Raw genomic sequence first — 21,372 nt, 5'->3', positions numbered from 1 at the left:
AAACAGGACTACGAATTACAAAATGCTATGCACTTATTACTTGGCGGAATGAGTTTTAAGTGACATATGCTATTTTTATACTTTGTTTTTCATGTGATGGTTTCAATCTCTGTTTTCTTTCTCTGAGAAATCCATAAAGGCCCCAGATTCTTCAAGCTAGAAGGGATCATTTGGCTTAATCTTGTACCCAGGGGGAATAAAATACCACAGAACAGAAATACCAGTACCCAATTCTGGACAAAACTCCCCGCAGGCCAGATAACGTGACAACATCGAATCCTATTCTTCTCCCACCCTGTCTGACTTCTTCTGTGTAAAATCCATCCACAGGCACACCGGAGGATTTTAACATTTCACTGGCTTTCTGGATCAGCGTTGTTTTTCCAACTCCTAAAAAAAAAAGAAAAAGAAAAAGAAAACAAAACCAAAGCCCATTAGGAACCACTCCTTTGCCAGAGGACACACAGCACTCACCCACTCGGAGAGCCTTCGTGGCGGGGAGTGAAACGGGCTGCACCTGAGTTTTAGGAGTATTAACTGCACTTCAATTCTGATTGCTCCAGGGTGTTAAAACTTTTTAATTTCAAGCATAATAAAAATATGAATGGGATCTTAAAGTCTGATTTTAAAATTCCTCCGAGACACCATTAATTTTGTCACATATACAATACCAGGACCAACTGAGTAGCTCTGTGGTGACAGGAGCAATTTGCATCCTCTGAGACAAGCTTCTAGAACTAGGTTTACTTGCCTCTGTGGGTGGCCACACTCTTTCACGAGGAGGTAAACCTGGTCATACTTGGGTCAAGTGCTGGGCACCTCAAGTTGGGATTTCAACCTTCGGAACACTCTGGACCTATATTTATTAATTTATTTATTTAGAAAGATTTTATTTTATTTTTTAAGATTTTATTTTTATTTATTTGACAGACAAAGATCACAAGTAGGCAGAGAGGCAGGCAGAGAAAGAGGAAGGGAAGCAGGCTCCCTGCTGAGCAGAGAGCCCGATGTGGGACTCGATCCCAGGACCCTGAGATCATGACCTGAGCCGAAGGCAGAGGCTTTAACCCACTGAGGCACCCAGGTGCCCCTGGACCTATATTTAATTGTGGGAAGATCCCTACATTCCTCCATGGACTTAAATGACTCTGTCTCCCAAAAACGTGTCTCTTAAATACCACAAACCCCACTAGAAACAGCAGTTTTAAACTTTCTCACAAGAGCAATCCTAACAGGTTGGCAACCCCTTCTATGACCTCCTCCAGCGTCCCTAAGCATTCCCCTGGCCTGCCCCAACCCTTCCCCAAATTACAGCTTCTGCACCTTCACCCCCTCACCCACCTGGCCTGTTAACTACTCTGACTGGCTCTTGCTATGTGTTCACAAACACCAACATGTGTGAGCTGACAAAGTAACCCGTCCCTGTGGAGCCAGAGACTGTTCTAGCACACTCCACAAGCATTTCTTTGGTTAAATCCTCACAACTCCCCCTCTCAGGCAGTCACCATTCTTGTTCCTGGATTACAGATGAGGCACAGAGAGGCTAGGTAACTTATCCAGGCTTACACAACTAGTAAGGATCATGCACGTTAATAGGGGCCTTGGTGTGTCCCCATGGCTTCGTTTCTATGAGCCTTGTTCCATACACACCGAAGGCAATGGCATCATGATGACCCAACACGGAAAAAGGGGAAACCTCTGGCAAGTCTGCAAGAGACTGTTTCGAGACACCACAAAGTTGTAAATCATGTTATTTCTACGGATGCTGACACAGTCATCAGGGTTCCTCAAGGACCCTTTTAAGCTTCCTTGAGATAAACGATGATCAGTTCTTTAATAAATCTCTCCTCTCAACTTCACACCAGCAGACAATGGCGGCTGGCCTTCTGGAACATGAACTGCAACCCAGCCACATGCTCCCTGGGGTTGGAAGAGAATGGTGTAGGTTCTTCATCCCAGCTCCGTCCCCCAGTAACTGCTGCCTTCAGAAAGTCCCTGAAGAACCTGGTTAATGCCGGCCAGTGGCACTGGTGGGTATGTAAGCTCATACTTTTCGGAAGGGCAGCTTCAATACGCCTTCCACAGCACACAGCAATTCTATCGCTGTGAATTCCCTCCACAAAAATCTGACCGAAGCCCAAAGATATATGAAACGGTATTTACGTCAGTATTCACTGTAATGGCAAGGTACAGAAAGCAATCTATATGCTGATCAGTAAGGGAGTGTTAAATTATGGTACTACGTGCATAAAACACGCAGGAAAGCCAAGCAGCCATTAAAGAGAATACTGTTTACCTAGATGTATCAGCACAGAAAGCAGACCACAATGTGTGGACAGATGGAGAAAGAGCAGGTTAAGACACAGCAGGCATATACAGTGGTATTCCATTAAGTTTAAAAAAAAAAAAAAGTAAAGTATATGTATCTACACAAGGAAATGTCGAGAAGGAATTGGGAAGGATCACAGCACTTGTTTCTGTACATAGCAATTCCATGTGATTGTCACGTTCTTCTGTCAAACTTTGATTTTTTTTTTTTTTTTGGTCTTATATTAAGTGGATTTTACTCTAAATGTAAAAAAAGAGAAAGCTACTGCATTTTGAAGGTGGTAACACAGAGCAGCTGTAATAAAGGGGGCTCTGCGTGTCCTGCATATTGGCTAGGACACGGGGAAGTAAGAGGAGGCACTGGCTCAAGACCCTTCCTCCTAAGCTCTAGAATCTTTCAGTTAATTTTTCATCTCCATCCATTCAGCCGCTACCGTCGCGCTGTCTACACTAAGAGGTAACCGATGCTGAAGGAAACCCCAAAATGACAGCTCCACACACCACACAGAGGCAAGACGAGCAGATCGGACAGCTCTAGAACCCTTTTGGTTCTAGTTCTCTCATAAGAGTGACGGTGAGATAAAGATTCAACTGCAGGTAATTTAATTTGGAAAGTGACCCCATGACACTAAGGGAAGTAACTGCGTTATCAAGCGAGTTGCCCGTGTGGGTAGTTAATCCCACTGAGGAATCCTAAGGGACAGTTTTAGATGCAGGACTCAGTTCTCCAGAGGGTGGAGGAAGTAGGGAGTTCCGCCACCAACTTCCATCTGTCATGGGTTCGAGGCTGCTCCTAGGGCACAGGAATTCCCTGGCCCTTCAGACCTGCCCTGTGCACTGGTATAGTAGAATCTAGTGACCAGAGAAAGCCCTCCAAGATCGGTCACAAGTTGGACAGCTGGAAGTTGGGGAAAAATGCTAAGTGCTAAGGATACACTGGTGGGACACCGACAACATACAGAAAAGAGGCCACTTTGAGAAGATACATTACCTGATGATCTGAGTGTACAGATTCGATTTAGACAGCAGGCAGAGGCTGAGACAGAGCTGGTGATAAACTATTTTAAAAAGCCTGACAGTGGGGCGCCTGGGTGGCTCAGTGGGTTAAGTCACTGCCTTCGGCTCAGGTCATGATCCCAGGGTCCTGGGATCGAGCCCCGAGTTGGGCTTTCTGCTCAGCGGGGAGCCTGCTTCCTCCTCTCTCTCTGCCTGCCTCTCTGCCTGCTTGTGATCTCTCTGTCAAATAAATAAATAAATAAAAATCTTTTTTAAAAAAGCCTGACAGTAACCCCAAAGGGGAAAAAAAGTTGTACATAAAAGGAAAAGAAAACTACAGATTACTGACCACGTGGCTTTTCTGGGATTAGCTTTTACATGTACTGGGCTAATAAAGATTACAAAATAACTGCACTAGGAAGATGGAGAGGGTGACCAGGTTTTAACACAGGCTCAGGAGAGCTATACTGTGGAATTACTTGAGTCTTTCAACTGTGTGCACATAAGACTTTTATAAAAAAGTAAACAGGAAGAGCCAACGTTGCCATGGCCAACCTCTGTCCCCAGCCACTTGCAGGACCCAGGGCAGGTACTAACACAGTAACAGATCACTTCTGTTATGAAACGCGTAGGTGTCTTGGGGCCAGCCTGCTAAGCAAATGGCATTCCCAGTTTCAAATAAAGGACCGACAAATCAGTCGAAAGACAGTCCTTTGCCAGGTCAGGGAGTCCTCTGGATGTCAGCCATTCCTCCAACCACCACCGCACTCCTCACAGCTTCCCCTCCGCTTGGTAACAATAAAATTCCGAAGTCTACGATATTATTAAGTGTGACCTTTCCTGCTTAAGGCAAAACATAACCATTAAAATAAAGTGAAAGACAATTCCAGGCCCGGAATGACCTCCTCCTCCAAGCTCCTCTGCGGGAACACGATGCCATCCACTCGCAGGCCCGCAGGGTTGAGGGCTTTGTCAAAGACTGGCATCAGGAGGGCTGGGCAGGGACACAGGATCTGAGACGGGCTTCTCACCCTGCAGCCTCGCCCCTGCAGGAGCCTGGGTGGGGGCAGGTCTCCTCTTCGGTTTCACTATCCTTCAGGCGAACACCCGCGCTTCCCTCCCTGAGTGGGGGCCAGACCCCCAGCACCTGCGGCGCGCAAGGGCGATACCGACAGAGACGGGCCGCGTCCTGTCAGTCCCCACGCGGCAGGCGGCCTGAAACACCGCTCGCGCCCACCAAGTTCGGTGCCACTGAGCGACCCTGCCGCCGCGGCCCGCTCTTCCACACGGTCACGGAGAAGCCCGCCCGCCACCCAACCGCAACTTTCTTCTTAATCAGCGTCCGCCTCGCTTCTAATCCGATCTTCCGTACTTAAAATCGCGCTTTCAGGGAAGCGGCACGCAGGCTTCCGCTCACAGAGCCTGTTATTTCGGTCGGGAGCTTCAGCGGCCGCTGCCAGAGCCCTGCAGCCCGCCGCGCCTCCCCAAGAGCACGGGTCGCCCCCACCCCGCGCGCCCCCCGTGCCTACCCCCGCGGTCCCCCGGAAGCGGACTCCTGGGCGAGGTTACCTGGGGGCCCCGTCAGGAACACATGCCGGGCCATACCGGTGGGCCCGCGTGGGGGTCGCGACCTAGGTCGGGGTCCGGGTCGCGGTCTGGGTTCCGCCCCCCAGGGGAACCCAGGCCCCGCCTCCGCCGGCCGGAAGCGCCGCCTTCACGACTGCGCATGCGCCTCAAGGTCCCGCTTCGGTCCACTCATGTACCTCCGCCGGGCTCATCCTTCAGCGCATGCGCTTTCGGTTCTCGGTCTCGGCTCGCGCAGATGTCGGTCCCTAGAAGGGTCGGGAGGTTGGTGATCCCGTTCTCTCCGGGTTCATGGGTTTGAGCCTCAATGTCTGGCTCATGCGGGGTGTCTCCAAGGAGACGTGCGCGAGAATGTCTATCACTAAGCCGGTGCTGCGGCACCCGAGCGCGGTCCCTTGCCGCTGACCTCCAAACCTGCGAACTGAAATTCCCCCAGGCTGCGGGGACAGCCCTTCTACAAGTTTGGTCTCAGGACCCTTCTTTCAAAGGGAAGAGGCTTTTACCCATTCGAATCTGCCCAGCGTTGTCAACCACAGCTGCCAGTAGAATTGCCCGATTAAACGTGCTTGATGCCTGGGCTCTACATCCCTAAAATTCGGAGTGTTTGATCTCGGGTGTGTCCTGAGTATCTGGGTCTTTTTGTTGTTTCGAACTCCCCAGCAATTTCTCAAGTCCAGTGGGGTTGAGAACCACTTGATCAGGCAGACTTCCCAACCTCAGTCGTGCATATGAACACCAGAAATTGGTCTTTCTTACCTCTGTACCTTAAGTGGAAACCAACGCAAGACCCAGCTGGAGGGTCTCATTGTACAAAGAATTAAGTGGCTTTCCCCCACTCACTTAACCACTTGAAGTGTTTCAGCTGGAGAAATGAAGTGGCAATGGCCTTGGGCCAAATTTACCTGTAAACTCTTTAAGCCTGACACGTGTACGATTTGACTTGCGATCAATCATTCTCCATCCTGGCCTTGAAAGCAATTTCACTGAGTGCTCAACTTAATTGGTTTGTGCCCACACAGGCCCTCCAGGGCTCCCCTTCGTCTGCTATATACATCAGTCAGATGGTCTCAGTTTCTTAGCTATTTAAAAAGTAATCATCTAAAAAATAAGAATTGTACTGTGTAGCTCTTACCATCATTTTGGCCACATTTATAAAGCTGCATCACTCATAATGTAGGGCCTTTCACCTACATTTATCTTTAACCTATGCAAACTGGAATCAAGAACAGCTGATGTAGCCAAGTAAACCCATAGTAGTAGTTTCCAAAAGAAAGGAAACATGTACACTGTCATAAATACACTCGTTTTTATAAAAAAAAATTCAACCGGAAACACTTAAACATTAAATGCTAATTATGTAAAAATTTCCATCATTGGAAAACCATTTATAATTCACAAGGATTGCTAGGAGTTGGATTATTTGTCTTTTGATGTTATACCTGGCATTCTGGTAACATAATGGGCATCAGTTTAGGTAGCTGAAGGAACATACAGTTTCCAGATGTAGAGAATTGATGTCTTAGAGAACAAAAAGAATATTCTTCTGTAATTGGATGTGGGTTCTTTCCCACTAAAAACGACTCATTTGGGTGGTGATTACATGGTGTCTTAACTTCATGATAATCCATTGATTTGAGTCTTTTGATTTGTACAGTTTCCTCTATGTGTTATACATCAATAACATGAAATAATTTATATTAGAGAATAATTAGAAACATATTTCAGAAAAATAGGTGATTAAAGTATTGTGCTGAGTCTTTTTTTTTTTAATTTTTTTTTGTTTGTTTATTTGACAGAGAGCTAGAGAGAGAGCACAAGTAAGCAGAGCAGCAGGGAGAGGGGGAAAGAGAGAAGCAGGCTCTCCGCTGAGCAGGGAGCCCAATGTGGGGCTCAATCCCAGGACCCTGGAATCATGACCCGAGCCAAAGGCAGCTGCTTAACCAACTGAGCCACCCAGGCGCTCCCTGAGTCTAACTTTTGCTTACAATTGAGCCATGGGATAATTACTTAAGGAACAGGTGATTTCAATTCTTTCTTCCTGCGGCACCTAGGAGTGGTCTCCCTTTTGGCAAGACACAGTATAGTGCTTTATTAAAGCAGTTTGTAAGTACATGCTTAAATTTTCCATGATTTCAGAATCCTAAAAGTCCTAAAAACACAGGTGTTTTTGTTTGTTTATTTGTTTTCATAGCTCTGCATTGCCAAAACTGTCTTAGTTTTAAAACTGTTTTTGGAACCCCTTCTGTCCTGGGCAAACCAGGATGGCTGGTTGTTCTACAGCTGAAGGACAGAGGAGCATTTAAGAAGCAAAACAAAGGGCTTTGTCAGAGTAAATGGTATAGGTTGAATGTTTGTGTCCTCCCAAAATTTATATGTTGAAAATTAATGTCCAAAGTGATGGTGTTAGGAGGTGGGGCCTTTGGGAAGCGATTAAGTCATGAAGGTGGAGGCCTTGTGAATGGGATTAGTACCCTTACAAGAGACCAGGGAGAGATACTTACTTAGTCCCTTCCACTATAGTCCCTCCCTCAATCTCTTGAGGACCCTAGAGAAGTCTACTACCCAGGAGAGCGCCCCCACCCAATCATGGCACTCTAATCTCAGACGTTCAGCCTCCAGAACTGTGAGAAGTATCTATTATTCATAAATCATCCAGTCTGTGTTGTGTTATAGCAAAGGTAACAGACTAAGGCACTATGCAAGCTGTTTTCTTCTTTAAGAGTTCAGTTGCTCTGAACAGGATCCTATTCCGGAAGAACTTACCTTGTCAGTAAATAACTGAAAAGCCTATTTAACAGTCTGTAGGTAAAGCCTGCTCTGTTGGTACTCCCGGCCTCCTCACTATAGGGACCTGGGGAAGGCTTTACACCCTCAACACCCGCTCTCCCTGCCCAGCATGACCGGATGTTTCCCCCACATCACACACACACACCCTCACACCGGTGTCCAGGGGCCTCTCCCCAGCCTGGATACAGAACAAAGGTTCTGACATGTAGTTTGTGGTGGGTCCTGAGCACAAGAAAACTGAGACCAGAACACAGATTACAGCTACCGGGGATGTGAAAAGAAGAAAGTGGTTAAATCAAAAGTGGTAACCGTGTTTTGCGCCCAGCATGTATTTCCCCATAGGGAAATAGCACCTATCCTCTTGGGACCGGGGCTTCTGCAAGCCCAGTCCCCATGATTGAAGAGCTGATTTCCTTCCCCACCCTTTCCCACTGGGCCTGGCCAATGAGAGCATTCCATCTTTCTCGTTCAGTGATTGGTTCCGGGAAACACATGATCCTAGCTAACCCAGAGGCACATAAACTTAAATCTTTTATCTGACGTGTTCCTCTTCCTTTTAACCGTGTCATTCCCTGGACCTCAGGATTGAGGACAGCCACCAGCCAGTGTGACTGAAGCAGAAGGACAAGGGGAGGTTTGGGGACCCCTCCCTCTCTCCCCAGTCAGCTCTTATTATGCAAGACAGGCTCAAATGTCCATGCTCAGGGAAAGCTTTTCTGATTCACCTGGCCCCTCACCAGGGCTCCCTGAGCACCCCATGTCATGACACTACAAGGATCTGTTTACATACGCCTCTTCTCCTGCCACCTAAAAGGCAAGATCCTGTGGGATCTTTTCTTATCCATCTCTTTTTATACACAACATGCCATATAGTACTTAGCACATTCCCCCACCCACTGAGTGCCAGGAACTGTTCTAGGTGCTGGGGGACACAGCAGTAAAGAAAACAGAGTCTGTCCTGGTGTAAGTCATTTTCTAGCGTGGAGAGACAAACAAATAGACAAGATATATAGACAGAAAGCCACGAGGTGGTAAGGGCATGGAAAAAATTTTTTTAAGAATGGGGAATGCAAAGGGTGTGTGTGCATTTTACAGAGGGTGATCGAGGATGATATCCCTGAGAAGATACTTCCTGAGCAGAGTTCTGAAGGAAGGGAGCCTTGTAGAAGAAGTCTGGGGGATGGCAGTTTAGAAAGACAGATCAGCATGTGCAAAGGTCCCGAGGCATGAGTGCTTGGCTGAAGAAGGGACAGCAAAAGCCAGTGTGGCTGGAGAAGACTGGGAGAGACAGATGGGTCAGAGATGAAGTCCAAGTGGCAGTGGGGGCCCAGATCCTTCAGGCTTTATAGGCTTTGGTGAGGACTCTGGCTTTTACTGTAGCAAGTGGGAGAGCCACTGGAGGGTTTTGAACAGAGGAGTAGCATTATCTAAGTTATTTTTAGGAGAAGATCCTCAGACATCTGTGTGGAAAATAGACTGCAGATGGGCAGGGTGAAAGCAGGGAGACTGTCAGAAGGCTACTGTAACGATCCAGATGAGAGATGATCATGTGTTCACTGACCCATAAAATAGGTGCTTGGTAGATGGTTTATTTATTTTATTTTATTTTATTTTGCATAAGTGAGTGAATAAGAATGCCATTCCCGCAGACAGGACCAGCCTGTCAAGGAAGGAGTAGAGCAATGGCAGAGAGGCAGGAGAGTCACACAGGCTTTCCCAGCCTTGCTGAGTTGTAATTGAGGTAACATTGACCAGTCATGCTCAGGTAGTAATATCCCTGTAGTAGTCACAAGATTTTGCTTGACCAAGTTGGACAGGGCACTCACATCCTACAAGGAATCCTATAAGGATTCTAATACAGATGATGGGGTTGGTTAGTGTCCCTAAGTACTGGGACAGCAAAGCCCCACTAGAAAGCCCCAGTCACAGCTCTGTGGTACCCTATTAGGGTCAAACACATCCACCCACCTCTCTTTGCCAAGGTCACCTGAAATTACAGAGGTTGACTGGGGGAGGGAGTGCCAGTGCACTGGCTAGAAGAATTGCTCTGAGGAGATCCCAGATGTAGTGTGGGGAGAAGCGGCAGTCCTACTTGTTGGACAAATAACCCCCCAAATTCCCTGTCCCTCAAACTCTATCCACAATGTGTATAGTTTATATGAAATCACCTTAAGTGGACCCTAAGCCAGAAAGGAAAGGCAACCTCACTCCTACAACCTCAAAAACCTGGATTTTGCTGAAAATAAGGATAAGTTTGAGTGTGGATTTCCCCCAGAGCCCCCAAATGAGAACTCACCCCAACGCACACCTTCTGGGCAGAAAAACCAGCTACACTAGTGACTGGATTTTTGGCGTCCAGAGCTGTTAGCTTATAAAGGAGTGGGATTGTAAATTGTTGAATTTGTGGTAATTTGTGACCCAGCAATGGAACCGGATAGACAATGTGAGCACTCACCTGTGTCCCCATCCTAGAATTTTCCAGGCCAGCTTCAGTCCTGGCATGTTATACCTGGAGGCATATGGGGGACATAGACTGTAGCTTCCGAGTGGATAATTGTTAAAGAATTTGTGAATGTATTTTAAAACTACCTTAAAATTGACCGCCCATGAACTAAACACTTGATCTATATTAATGCCCTGCATTTTATATGTCCTATAAGCAGAGATTGTCACACCCTCACTTTATAGCTAAATCAAGCCTTAGAGAAAGAGTGACTTTCCTAACCAAAGTCAGAAAACTCTTAGATTCCAAGGGTGAGACCAGAATCAGATTTGGTGGCTTTGAAACCATCCTGTGTTACACAATGACTTTCGTGACATACTTTGTCTAGGGTTTTCGTTTTCCCAGAGGGGCAGGGTACCTTGATTCCTTTCCCATCACCCCCTCCTAACATCTTGTGCAGTCTGAAAGCCAGTGGGGTTAGATGTATGAAGTGTCAATTTGTGACAGAGAAATAATTGGGGGCATTTTAAGGCAAGTTCTGTTCTTACGCCCCATAAACAACACCCTACTGGCTAGTGAAGCAACGATCCTGGATACTTGATTTTGGTCACCCCAATGTGAGATAGGGCAAATTTTTATACAGATGAGGACAGACAGAACCCACTCTACCTAAAAACCCCTACCTCTAGTCCTTATTTCATGATGATACTCCAAACGGAGGCAAGAGTGGATAGAGTAATGACTTAGTGGGAAGGCACTCAAGGCCTGGTCCTGTTTACTGTTCCATAGACCCTCATGTTTGAGGAGCTGAGTGTAATTGGCTTCTTGGCTTCCCTGCCTGGAAATAACCCAGCAAGATACTAAGAGTGCTCTCATACCACCTTGGTGGAGGAGAGTAGAGATGAGAGTATTGCTGTAGGGAAGGGCTTGTCCAACCATGGGTTTCCTAGAGCTCCTGCTTAGTAGGGAGGATATGCAAAATATTCTCACATGTGCAAAGGAATCATGTGCTCTCTGTCACAGGGCCTTTGCATATGCTATTTCTTCTGTTTTAAAGTCTCTCTCTGTCCCTTATCATCTTCCCCTAGCTAACATTTATTCATCATTCCCAATCCCCCAGAACATGCCAAATGCCCCTGATATAGTTCCTTTAGCTTCCCAAACTTCCAGTTCATTTTACTGACCATAGTCATAAATGAATAATTAGTTACTTAAATTAATGTAATGACTTTCTCCTCTGCTGGAATAAAAATGAGAGAGGGGACTGAATCAGACTTATTCACCACTCTATCCCCAGCATCTAGGTGTTCAGTAAATGTTTGCTAAATAAATGAGTTTCTAACTTATTTTTCAGTGCAATATTTTTGAAAATCTCCCTCTCTGTTAAAGATATTTGGGAAAGAAATATAAATCAATGGTAGCAACTTACTGCTCATAACAGCATTTTGAAGAAATAACATGTCATTGTCATCAATTGTATTTCTCACCTCTGCTTACAGAGGGTGACATGTATACAATAGGCTCTTTGACCTAAAAATACATATAATCTATTTTGGAAACGACACCAACACACCCAACACAATTAGGTAATGACGAAAAAGAAACCTGTATAAAAATCAATACTATGGACACCTTACACCATTAGTGTGGCTACTAGTAAACAAATAAACAACAACAACAACAAAAAAAAAAACAGAAAAGAACAAGTGTTGGCAAGGATGTGGAAAAACTGGACCCCTCATGCACTGTTGGTGGGAATACAATATGGGGCAGCCACTGGAGAGAACAGTACAACAATTCCTTCAAAAATTAGTATTACCACCAAAATCCAGTAATCCCATTCCCAGTTTATATCCAAAGGAACTGAAAGCAGAGACTTGAAGAGAGATTTGTACAGCCATGTTCGCTGTAGCATTGTTCACAACAGAGAGTCGGTGGGGGCAACTCAAGTGTCTATGAATGGATGAATGGATCAACCATGTGGTCTGTCTGCACAATGGAACATAGTGAGTCTTCAGAAGGCACGAAATTCCGACATGTGATAGAACATGGATGAACCTGGAGGACGTCGTGCTGTATGAAGTAAGGCAAACATAAAAAGACAAACAGAATTCACCCTTGAATGATACAGGAGTTAGGGGTACTAACCCCCTGAGCAAGTAAATACCCACGTATGACTTCTGACTCCCAAATTTAACTACTAACAGCCTCCTATTGACCGAAAACACAAGTAGTCCACTAACACTTACTTTGTACATTACATATACTACATACTGTGTTCTTACAATAAAATGAGATGGAGGACACAAAGTGTTGTTAAGAAAATCATAAGGGGGCGCCTGGGTGGCTCAGTGGGTTAAGCCTCTGCCTTCTGCTTAGGTCATGATCCCGGGGTCCTGGGTTCAAGCCCCACATCCCTCTACTTGCTCAGTGGGGTGTCTGCTTCTCCTTCTGCCTCTCCCCCCACTCATACTCTCTCTCTCAAATAAATAAATAAAAATCTTAAAAAAAGGAAAATCATAAGGAAAAGAAAATACATTTACAGTACTGAACCATAAAAAATCCACGTATAAGTGAACCTGCACAGCTCAATCCTAGGTTGTTCAAGCAATGACTGTACTGTATGATTCCACTCACATGAGGTCCCTAGAAGAGTCAAATTCATGAAGATTCATGAAGACAAAAAGTAGAAGGGTGACTGCCAGTGGCTGGGGGAGGGAGAAATGGAAGATACTCTTTAACAGAAGCAGAGTTTGAGCTTTGCAAGATGGAAAGAGTTCTGTGCGTGGGCGGTGGCCGTGGTTATAGAACACCATGAATGTACTTAGTGCCGCGGAACCGCACACTTAAAAAATGGTTAAGACGGTGCATTTCGTGTTATGTGTATTTGACCATAATTAACAGGCAAAAGAGAAGAGATCGGTAAGGGCTGGGGTGGTCAGAGCGGGTTCTGAGCTGGGGTTCTGAGCGGGGCTGCAGGGGACACATCACCAATGGGATGAGCATGGGAAGGGGAGGCAAGCCAAGGGGCAGATCCTCACTAATTGTGAGTAACTCCCATGTCCAAGGGCAGAGCTTCTGTCCAATGGGGGCTTTCACGGTAGCTGGAATCCTGGCAAACTGGTACCTGAATTTAAAGGCTGGTGAAGATCCTTGAGAGGAAGAGCTCCAGGGCCTCCCTCTGATGCCCCCCCCCCCCACCGACCCAGGCCTGGTTGTGATAAGGACATGCGTGTCCCCTCCTTGTCCCTAGAAAATTCCCACTGGAGACCTCCGGCACAGACAGCTGGGAGATCCAGGACTCCGCTCCTTTCTTACAGGTCCCTCAAGTCCAAGTGAGTCTGAAGGGCTGACAGAGGGCTTTGGAGGACCATTCTCCCCATCGTGCAGACTGGGGAGGCAAGGAAGCCAGGGTGGGAGGGGACGTGGGAAAAAATAGGACTAGTGTGGCGGAGTGTGAGCTCGTGGGTCCGAGGAGTACTGGGTGCATAGTGCCTCACTGGTTCTTTGGTCCCCGGCGTCCATGACGGAAAAATAAAAATAAAATTCCTGCCCAGCAGGACACTCACATGTGCAGTAAGAAGGATATGAGATTATTTATAGAGAAGCTTGTACAAAGGCTGAAGTCAATCAAGGTTCCTACCTGCCCGGAAGGGGAACATGCTAGGTATGTAACTGGCACTTTCTCTTAGGACTTGCACTGTCCCCAAGAAGCATCTCTTAAACTTGTGTTTACACACCAGGGTTGTTCCTCCCCCCTGCTTTTCTAATGTGTCATCATGTAAAATTTCAAACACATAAAAATGTAGAGAGAGTCGAATCAGAGGCCCTGCGGACCCAAACCCCACTTGAGCGATTATCGATCATCTCATGGCTAATAGGATTTTTTATGTGCCCCCACCATCTGCCTTTCCCTCCTCGGGCTTTTTCCAAGCAAAATATCAGACCTCATACGATTTCATCAACAAATGTGTTACGTGCCAGGTGCTGTGCTGCACTCTTACAGACATGATCCCTTTCTGTTTTCCTGAATTCAACACTGATTTTTGCTGCCTAGCACGTACACCCTTTTTCATGTTTTGGGGGCTACTTCCTGCTCTGCTGCAGCCTGGAGGGCCAGAGGGGGCCAGCTGTTCTGTGAGATTCCTCCTGAGTCGTCCCTGAGCCCCCACTTGAGTCCCCCATGAACACACGGAGGCCAGGAAGAAGTTGGCTTTGCAGACCGCAGCAGAGAAACAAGAAACCTACTCCTTGTAATGAGCCCCCAAATCTCAGGCACCCAGAGCCAACCCTGCCTCAGGGCATATGAAAGTATAAAGCCCTCATGTCACTTAAGTCATTGGCAATCAGAAAAATTTTCGCTGATAGGATAGAAAGATACTACCGAGTAATATAAAATAAAGGAACAGCGTAGGATATTACAAGTACAATGGGATTACAACTACACGGAAATGAAATGAAATTCAAAACGGCTTCATGAAAAAATGGTTGGGAAGAAGTAATCCAAAATTAGGCGAGGTGCAGATGAAAGTGGGAAAATGAGTTCACATCCATCATTACACTTATCAATATTTTCCCAATCATGAATAACGTTTTTGAAAATGTACACATAGGGCGCCTGGGTGGCTCAGTGGGTTAAGCCGCTGCCTTCGGCTCAGGTCATGATCTCAGGGTCCTGGGATCGAGTCCCGCATCGGGCTCTCTGCTCTGCAGGGAGCCTGCTTCTTCCTCTCTCTCTGCCTGCCTCTCTGCCTACTTGTGATCTCTGTCTGTCAAATAAATAAATAAAATCTTTAAAAAAAAAAAAGAAAATGTACACATATACAAACCCCCCAACCAACACAGGCAATGTTGTGGAGTGTAGGCACAGCCAGGAATTAGGCCCTAATTCCCCCACAGGTGCACTGCATCAGGCGAAGAAAGGACATCCTCTGGCTCGTTCTAATGCATAACTTGATAATTCGATTTTATTTCCCTATTTGTGAGGGCTTCGTTGAAATCCAAATGTGTTGTGTTTGGATCCAGCACGCCCTGCGGCGCAGTCACTGCTCTGAAAATGGCTAGTACGGAAGGGTTTGGCACGGCTACAAGCGTCTAGATGGGCTCTGCGCGGTGACCCTGGAAAGCAACTGCAAGTTTCCAGGGGACACGGGAGATGCACGAGGAGATGCGGAGCAGCGCCCGTGGGCACGTGTGCGCACGTGCAGACCTGACCATGGTCAAAATTCTGCTGCGGCCGCTGCCACTCCTCAGATCAGTTCCCTGTCCCGGCTCGACATCGGGGGTGCCGCGCGCCCCCCCAGACTGCGCTGCCTTTGCAGGACCAGAAGGTCCTCAAAAAGGACCTAGTCACGGACTCCGCAAATACTTGAGGACCCGAAGCCTAACTAGCACCTCTGCCACATTAGTCCTGGAGGAGCCCCAAAGTGAGGGCACTTATCCCAGCAGCATTGCAATGGAAACAAAAAACACAGAGTCTGAAGCCATGTTTTCTGCAGTCTTTTTTTTTTTTTTAAAGATTTTATTTATTTATTTGACAGAGAGAGATCACAAGCAGGCAGAGAGGCAGGTAGAGAGAGAGGAGGAAGCAGGCTCCCCGCCGAGCAGAGAGCCCGATGCGGGGCTCGATCCCAGGACCCTGAGATCATGACCCGAGCCGAAGGCAGCGGCTTAACCCACTGAGCCACCCAGGCGCCCCTGTTTTCTGCAGTCTTTACGGAAATTTAGGAAACAGACGGCCCAGAATTGGGGGAAGGGGCTGGAGGATAAAGGTGGTCCATGTCTTCGGATGCAGTGTTGGGGGATGCGGAGTGCGTGACCCAAGGCAGCAGGACGCCTGGGTTTGCAGTGTGCACCCCCCATCCCCATTTGCTAGAAAACACAGCTAGACAAGGCATATTAATTTTTTAGCCATTTAATATTCGAGACATTCTGAAACTAAAAAGTTATTGTTTCTCTGAAATTCAAATGAAGTGTCCTGTATTTTTCTGTATTTTTCTTGGCTAAACCTGGCAATTCTAACACTGACTGTGGTCTGATGAGTGTCCTCTCCCTCCCCCTCTCACTGGCAGCATGAGGAAGTCGGACCAGAAAGCCTCTATGGGGGTCCTTGGCTCTCAAATTCTGTTTCTGAAATAGTTAGGAGGAGGAAAAGCAAAACCTGAGGCTTAGAATATCTATAAAGGCAAAAAAAGAAGGGAAAAAAAAGAAAGAAAAAGAAAAAAAAATGACACATTGTGACACGAAATTTAGCTAATATTTCTACAGTACCAAACTATTCACTGAAATTTTCTCTTTTCATAATTCTCCTTACATTTGTAGGCTTAGCTTCAGGTAAAAAGGCAAGGTTAGTATTCAAATATTAAAGAGGCTTGTGTCAAAATATAAAAAAATAAAGGGAATTCGTGTCAAATATTTATGAACAAATCGCTCACCTTATTGTTATCGATTATGAGGAAAAAGTGGAAATGATTTAAATATACTAAAATAAAGGTCTTGTTAGATATGTTATGACAGAATTGTATAGAATATTCTGTGTCATGTAGCCAGGAAAAATTTCTGCTTATGAAGACTTTTAATGAGCCTAAGAAAACACGTTAATCTTTTAAAATAAAGGAACCATGGGACGCCTGGGTGGCTCAGTTGGTTAAGCGGCTGCCTTCGACTCAGGTCATGATCCCAGCGTCCTGGGATCGAGTCCCACATCGGGCTCCTTGCTCGGCGGGGAGCCTGCTTCTCCCTCTGCCTCTGCCTACCGCTCTGTCTGCCTGTGCTCATGCTCTCTCTCTCTCTAACAAATAAATAAATAAAATCTTTAAAAAAAAATAAATAAAATAAAATAAAGGAACCAAACTACACAAAATCTAAAGTATAGCTGTATATATTATATATGTCTAGAAATAAATAAATAAAACAAATAAATAAAAGGTGAATGATTAAAATCTTGGTATTGCTTATCTCTGGATACTTGGATTTTTCAATGACTTTGATTTTTCTCACATATATTTTACTGTATCTTCCTGTTTTCTACAAAATCATGCATCACTTTTTCGTTGTTTTTTTTTTCAGTGTCTCTAAGTGGCCTTGAAAGTATCGCTTTCTTTAAAAAAAAAAAGATGTTAAAAAGAGGGAGACAGTGGGGGAGAGAGAGAAATCCCCACCCAGCAGACCCCGCGCTGCTCGTGGAGCCCACTGAGGGCTGGATCCCACCACCTTGAGTTGGAAGCTTAACCAACTGAGCCACTCAGGTGCCCTTCAAATGTGTCACTTTTCTAATCAGACAATATTGACATTCTACAAGTGGAGAACCCTTTGACAAGAAATAGAAGGTAGCTCTACACAGGTATCGGTGTAGAAACCAGTTAATATGTGTTTAAAATCCATTAAATTCTAGAATAGCAACTCTATGAAGCAGATTGAGAACTGGAAATGCTATTATTGAGATATAAATCCACATTTTGGGGCCAATTCTTTGTCTTCTGGTTTTTACGAGATCTCATGATCAGTCACACTTGCTGTCATTTTCCACCTGCAGAAAAAAAGTCTATGGTAAGCGGCGGGCCTTCTGGGTGTCTGGGGAGTCTCTGTGAGCCCAGAGGAGCCAGTGGCAGGGAAGGTATCATTTCAGATGAGTGGAGGGTAGGGAAAGCCTCTGTAGATGCATCTGAGCAAGGCTCTGAAGAAAGCAAGGGTATAAGCCATGCAGGTATCTGAGGGAAAAGCATTTCCAGTAGAAGGAATAGCAAATGCGAAGTCTTTGGGGGCATATTTGAAGAGTGGGAGGAGGCTAGGATGGCTAGAACAGAGTAATCTAGAGAGAGAGTAGTAGTAATAGTAGTAGTAATTACATTGTGTAATTTAAAAGATTACTGACATGTAACAAAACAAATTTTCAAACAGAAATGCAATGTAATGTAACTGTACTTCTTTTCACAAAATAATCACAATAATTTTTCAAAATTAATCCTTACTTCACCATGGGTTTATCAGTCAGGGTTCTCCAGAGAAACGGAAGAGAATCACGTTATATGGACTAGCTAGTTAAAAAATCTGCTGGGTAGTCCACCAGACTAGAGATCCAGGGAAGAGCCATTATTACAGTTCTAGTCCAAAGGACTCCAGGCTGGAGAAGTCCATCTTACTTAATGTACCTCGGTTTTTGTTCTAGTCAGGCCTTCAACTGATTGGATGAGTCCCACCCACATTATGAAGGAGAATCTGGCTTTTCCTCAAAGTCCACTGGTTTAAATGTTAATCTCAGCCCTTAAACCACCCTCACAAAAACATCCAGAATAACATTTGGCCAAATATCTGGGCCCTATGGCCCAGCCACTTTGGCATGTAACATTAACCATCACGGCGCATGATGTGGACTGCTAATGATTTCAAGTTGGCCATTCTGATTTACTTGTATGGTGTCTGTCTTCATCAAGTACTACCAGTGTGTTGCTGTGGCTGTGTACTAGGAGATCATTTCAGGCCAGAGGCAAATGGCCTTCCTGTGTCCTTTTGTGAAGGACCTTTCACACACACACACACACACACACACACACACACACACACTCACACATGAACTTGCACACTCTCACCCACTCACTGAGGGCCCAGCCGGCACAAAGGTCCTTACTCAATGCTTTTCTCAGTGGCCTTGAGGGAACCTCTCACTGCCACACAATTACTGCTCTTGTTCCCTCATGTGTATTTCCTCTTCTAGCAAATTCTATCTTCTCTATTTAAAGATGACCCCATTAATAATGTCACCTTCTGGATCAGATATAGTTTGGTCAAAGAAACCAAGCTTCTGTGGGTGACATAGAGTAAGGGGATAAGAGTTAGAGCTCGTAAAGAGCCAGCTTGCCTCTGCTCCTGGTGTTCAGCCTGACATCCCTAAAGGCCACTTAGACTGATGTCAGGAAGGGAAGCTGGACAAGGACGAGGGCCAGGGCACACTGCTTCTCACCACCTCCAGCATCAGTGGTATGGGTGACTGAGGAAGGAGCCTTTGCCTTGGAGCCACACCCTCAGACCCTTGGAGCCAGGGGAGCCAACGGCCCAGCTGTGCGCCCAGCCACAGGGGGAGCTGGGAGATCAGCGACGACATGCAGAGCTTACCGCATGTCTGGGGCAGTGAACTGTCTCTTGGAGGGTGAAACACACAGCTGCTGCCTTCTCCTTTCTTCCTGAGATGCTTCCTGAGGCCAAAGCTAACCCAGAAAAATGGAGGAGAGCTGGGAATTCTGGAAAATGAAATTCCAGCTTAGTTAAGGAGACACAGCCCAAAGTCATTGCAGTCTACCCCATGTGAGCCTGGCGTCCACATGCATAGGGCTTTGCCGATGTGAGCTCCAAGTCAAGATAATTGGGAGCCCAGGCCTCTCCTTAGTGTGATTTAGTAATTCCTAGTGAGAAGGAAACAAAGGAGGGTATGCTAAGCCTTTATTCACCTTTCTGCGGTCATCTTGTTCTAGCTGGTCCTCATGGGCCCTCAGGTATCCTGTAACTAGTGCTGAGATCAGAATTAACCCCTATGGAGACTTATATTAGATAGTAGGGGAATAGAAGAGATGAAGAAGAATTGGTTAATGTACACATATTAAAATAAAGAAATAATGCTCAGGGGCACCTGGGTGGCTCAGTGGGTTAAGCCTCTGCCTTCGGCTCAGGTCATGGTCTCAGGGTCCTGGGATCGAGCCCTGCATCGGGCTGCCTGCTTCCTTTCCTCTCTCTGCCTGTCTCTCTGCCTACTTGTGATCTCTCTCTGTGAAATAAATAAATAAAATCTTAAAAAAAAAAAGGAAATAATGCTCAGACCATTGCAGTCTTCATGTCTATAATTGATCACATAGCCACAGCTGGTATTTAAGACTGTCTTCTTTTACTACTCATTCCCAATTCCTTTTGGCCTCAACAAACCTTTCTGCTAGTTGTGATTCCTTGCCTGGTGAAGTGACTGAAACCCTCCTGTGCTTCATCTCAGAAGGTTCTGGTCATTAGCAGTCTTGCTACAGTGGGTTGCTGGTTTTCCATTGATAATGCCCAATAGATACATTCCTGACCTGCTCTTCCTCCTCCTCCACCCACAGTATATAGTAACAACCCATTTTTTTTTGACAGATGAGATCCATCACCCTAGTCAGTATAGTAACCCCTTCCTTTGCTGGTTGATTCACTGGCATGGGGAAGCCCAAAGTTTTACCTTCCATTTTAATGGAACCATTCAGCCATTCATGTGTCTCCTTGTGACGACCTCCTGACCAGCAGAACCCAAAGTCATGGGGATGGAAGAAAACATATGTCATTAGGGATAATAATGAAAGGACCCACTCCCATTTCCACTCCTTGATTTCCAGGCCCCCAAATTCTGGCTATGGAGAATAGTATTGTATTTGGTTGGTTGATTTAAAAAGTATGTTACACACTCTATGTACCAAGCTGACAATGTAACTGAGTTTCCAGATGGTTCTTCAATGTTCCATGAGCCAGGTACTTGGGAGTTATGGGAAACATAGTAAAAGCAACAAATTCCATGGGAATGAGCCTGTGGCTGCAGTTCGTTTACTAAAAAGTGAATCCCTTGGTCAGAAGCAATGCTGGTTAGAATGACATGTGGGAGAATAAGACTTTCCATAACTCCACTGTGTTGTCAGCCCCACTCAAAACTGGCAACTTTTCAGATCACTCAATAAATGGGTGGGAGTAGCAAGCACAGATGAGTCATGTCCTGCCTGTTTCTCAGTGAGAAGAAGGGCTAAGATTCCAATGTGTGTGTGTGTGTGTGTGTGTGTGTGTGTGTGTGTGTGTGTGGCGGGGGTGAGGGGTGTCCACACCTCCAACTGTTCTCACATACCAGCTGGGTGTCCTACAATTCAACTCTATTCTGACATGATCTACCCAGAAACAGCACGAGATTCCTCAAGTTTGGGTTCAGTTCTGCAAGACCATGCCCCTCCCCCACTACAGAGGCCAGTCTCAAGTTCAGGTTGCCTCCTGGACTTCTGACCAACAGCTATCAATTAGAAGTTCTAAGCGTCCCTCTTTGGGTTTGATTAATTTGCTATAGTTGTTCACAGAACTCAGAGGAACATTTTACTTACCAGGTTGCTTTTTTTTTTTTAAGGTTTATTTATTTATTTTAGAGACAGGGTGAAGCATGGAAGTAGCAGAGGGATGGGGAGAGAGAGAATCTCAAGCAGACTCCCCGCTGAGCACTGAGCACAGGGTCCAACATGGGGTTC

General features: G+C 45.9%; 1 protein-coding gene across 2 annotated transcripts in view; it reads right to left on the bottom strand.

The window, feature by feature from the left end:
- The window catches only part of NTPCR (nucleoside-triphosphatase, cancer-related), a 33,876-nt gene extending 28,829 nt beyond the window's left edge, over window positions 1-5,047 (bottom strand). The window contains exons 1-2 of one of the 2 annotated variants that reach the window (XM_047702154.1): window positions 4,894-5,047; window positions 228-390 (exon numbers count right to left, since the gene is read on the bottom strand). In XM_047702154.1, the coding sequence (XP_047558110.1) occupies window positions 228-390; window positions 4,894-4,927 (197 nt within the window). In that variant the 5' untranslated portion in view covers window positions 4,928-5,047. The remainder of the gene's footprint in view (window positions 1-227; window positions 391-4,893) is intronic. The other variant, XM_047702155.1, reaches the window with a different exon arrangement.
- Between the last annotated feature and the right edge of the window lie 16,325 nt (window positions 5,048-21,372).

Source organism: Lutra lutra, chromosome 14, assembly GCF_902655055.1.
Source record: "Lutra lutra chromosome 14, mLutLut1.2, whole genome shotgun sequence".
NCBI lineage: Eukaryota > Metazoa > Chordata > Mammalia > Carnivora > Mustelidae > Lutra > Lutra lutra.
The sequence above is the reverse complement of the archived record's forward strand: the minus strand, read 5'-3'. Positions and strand labels throughout refer to the sequence as shown.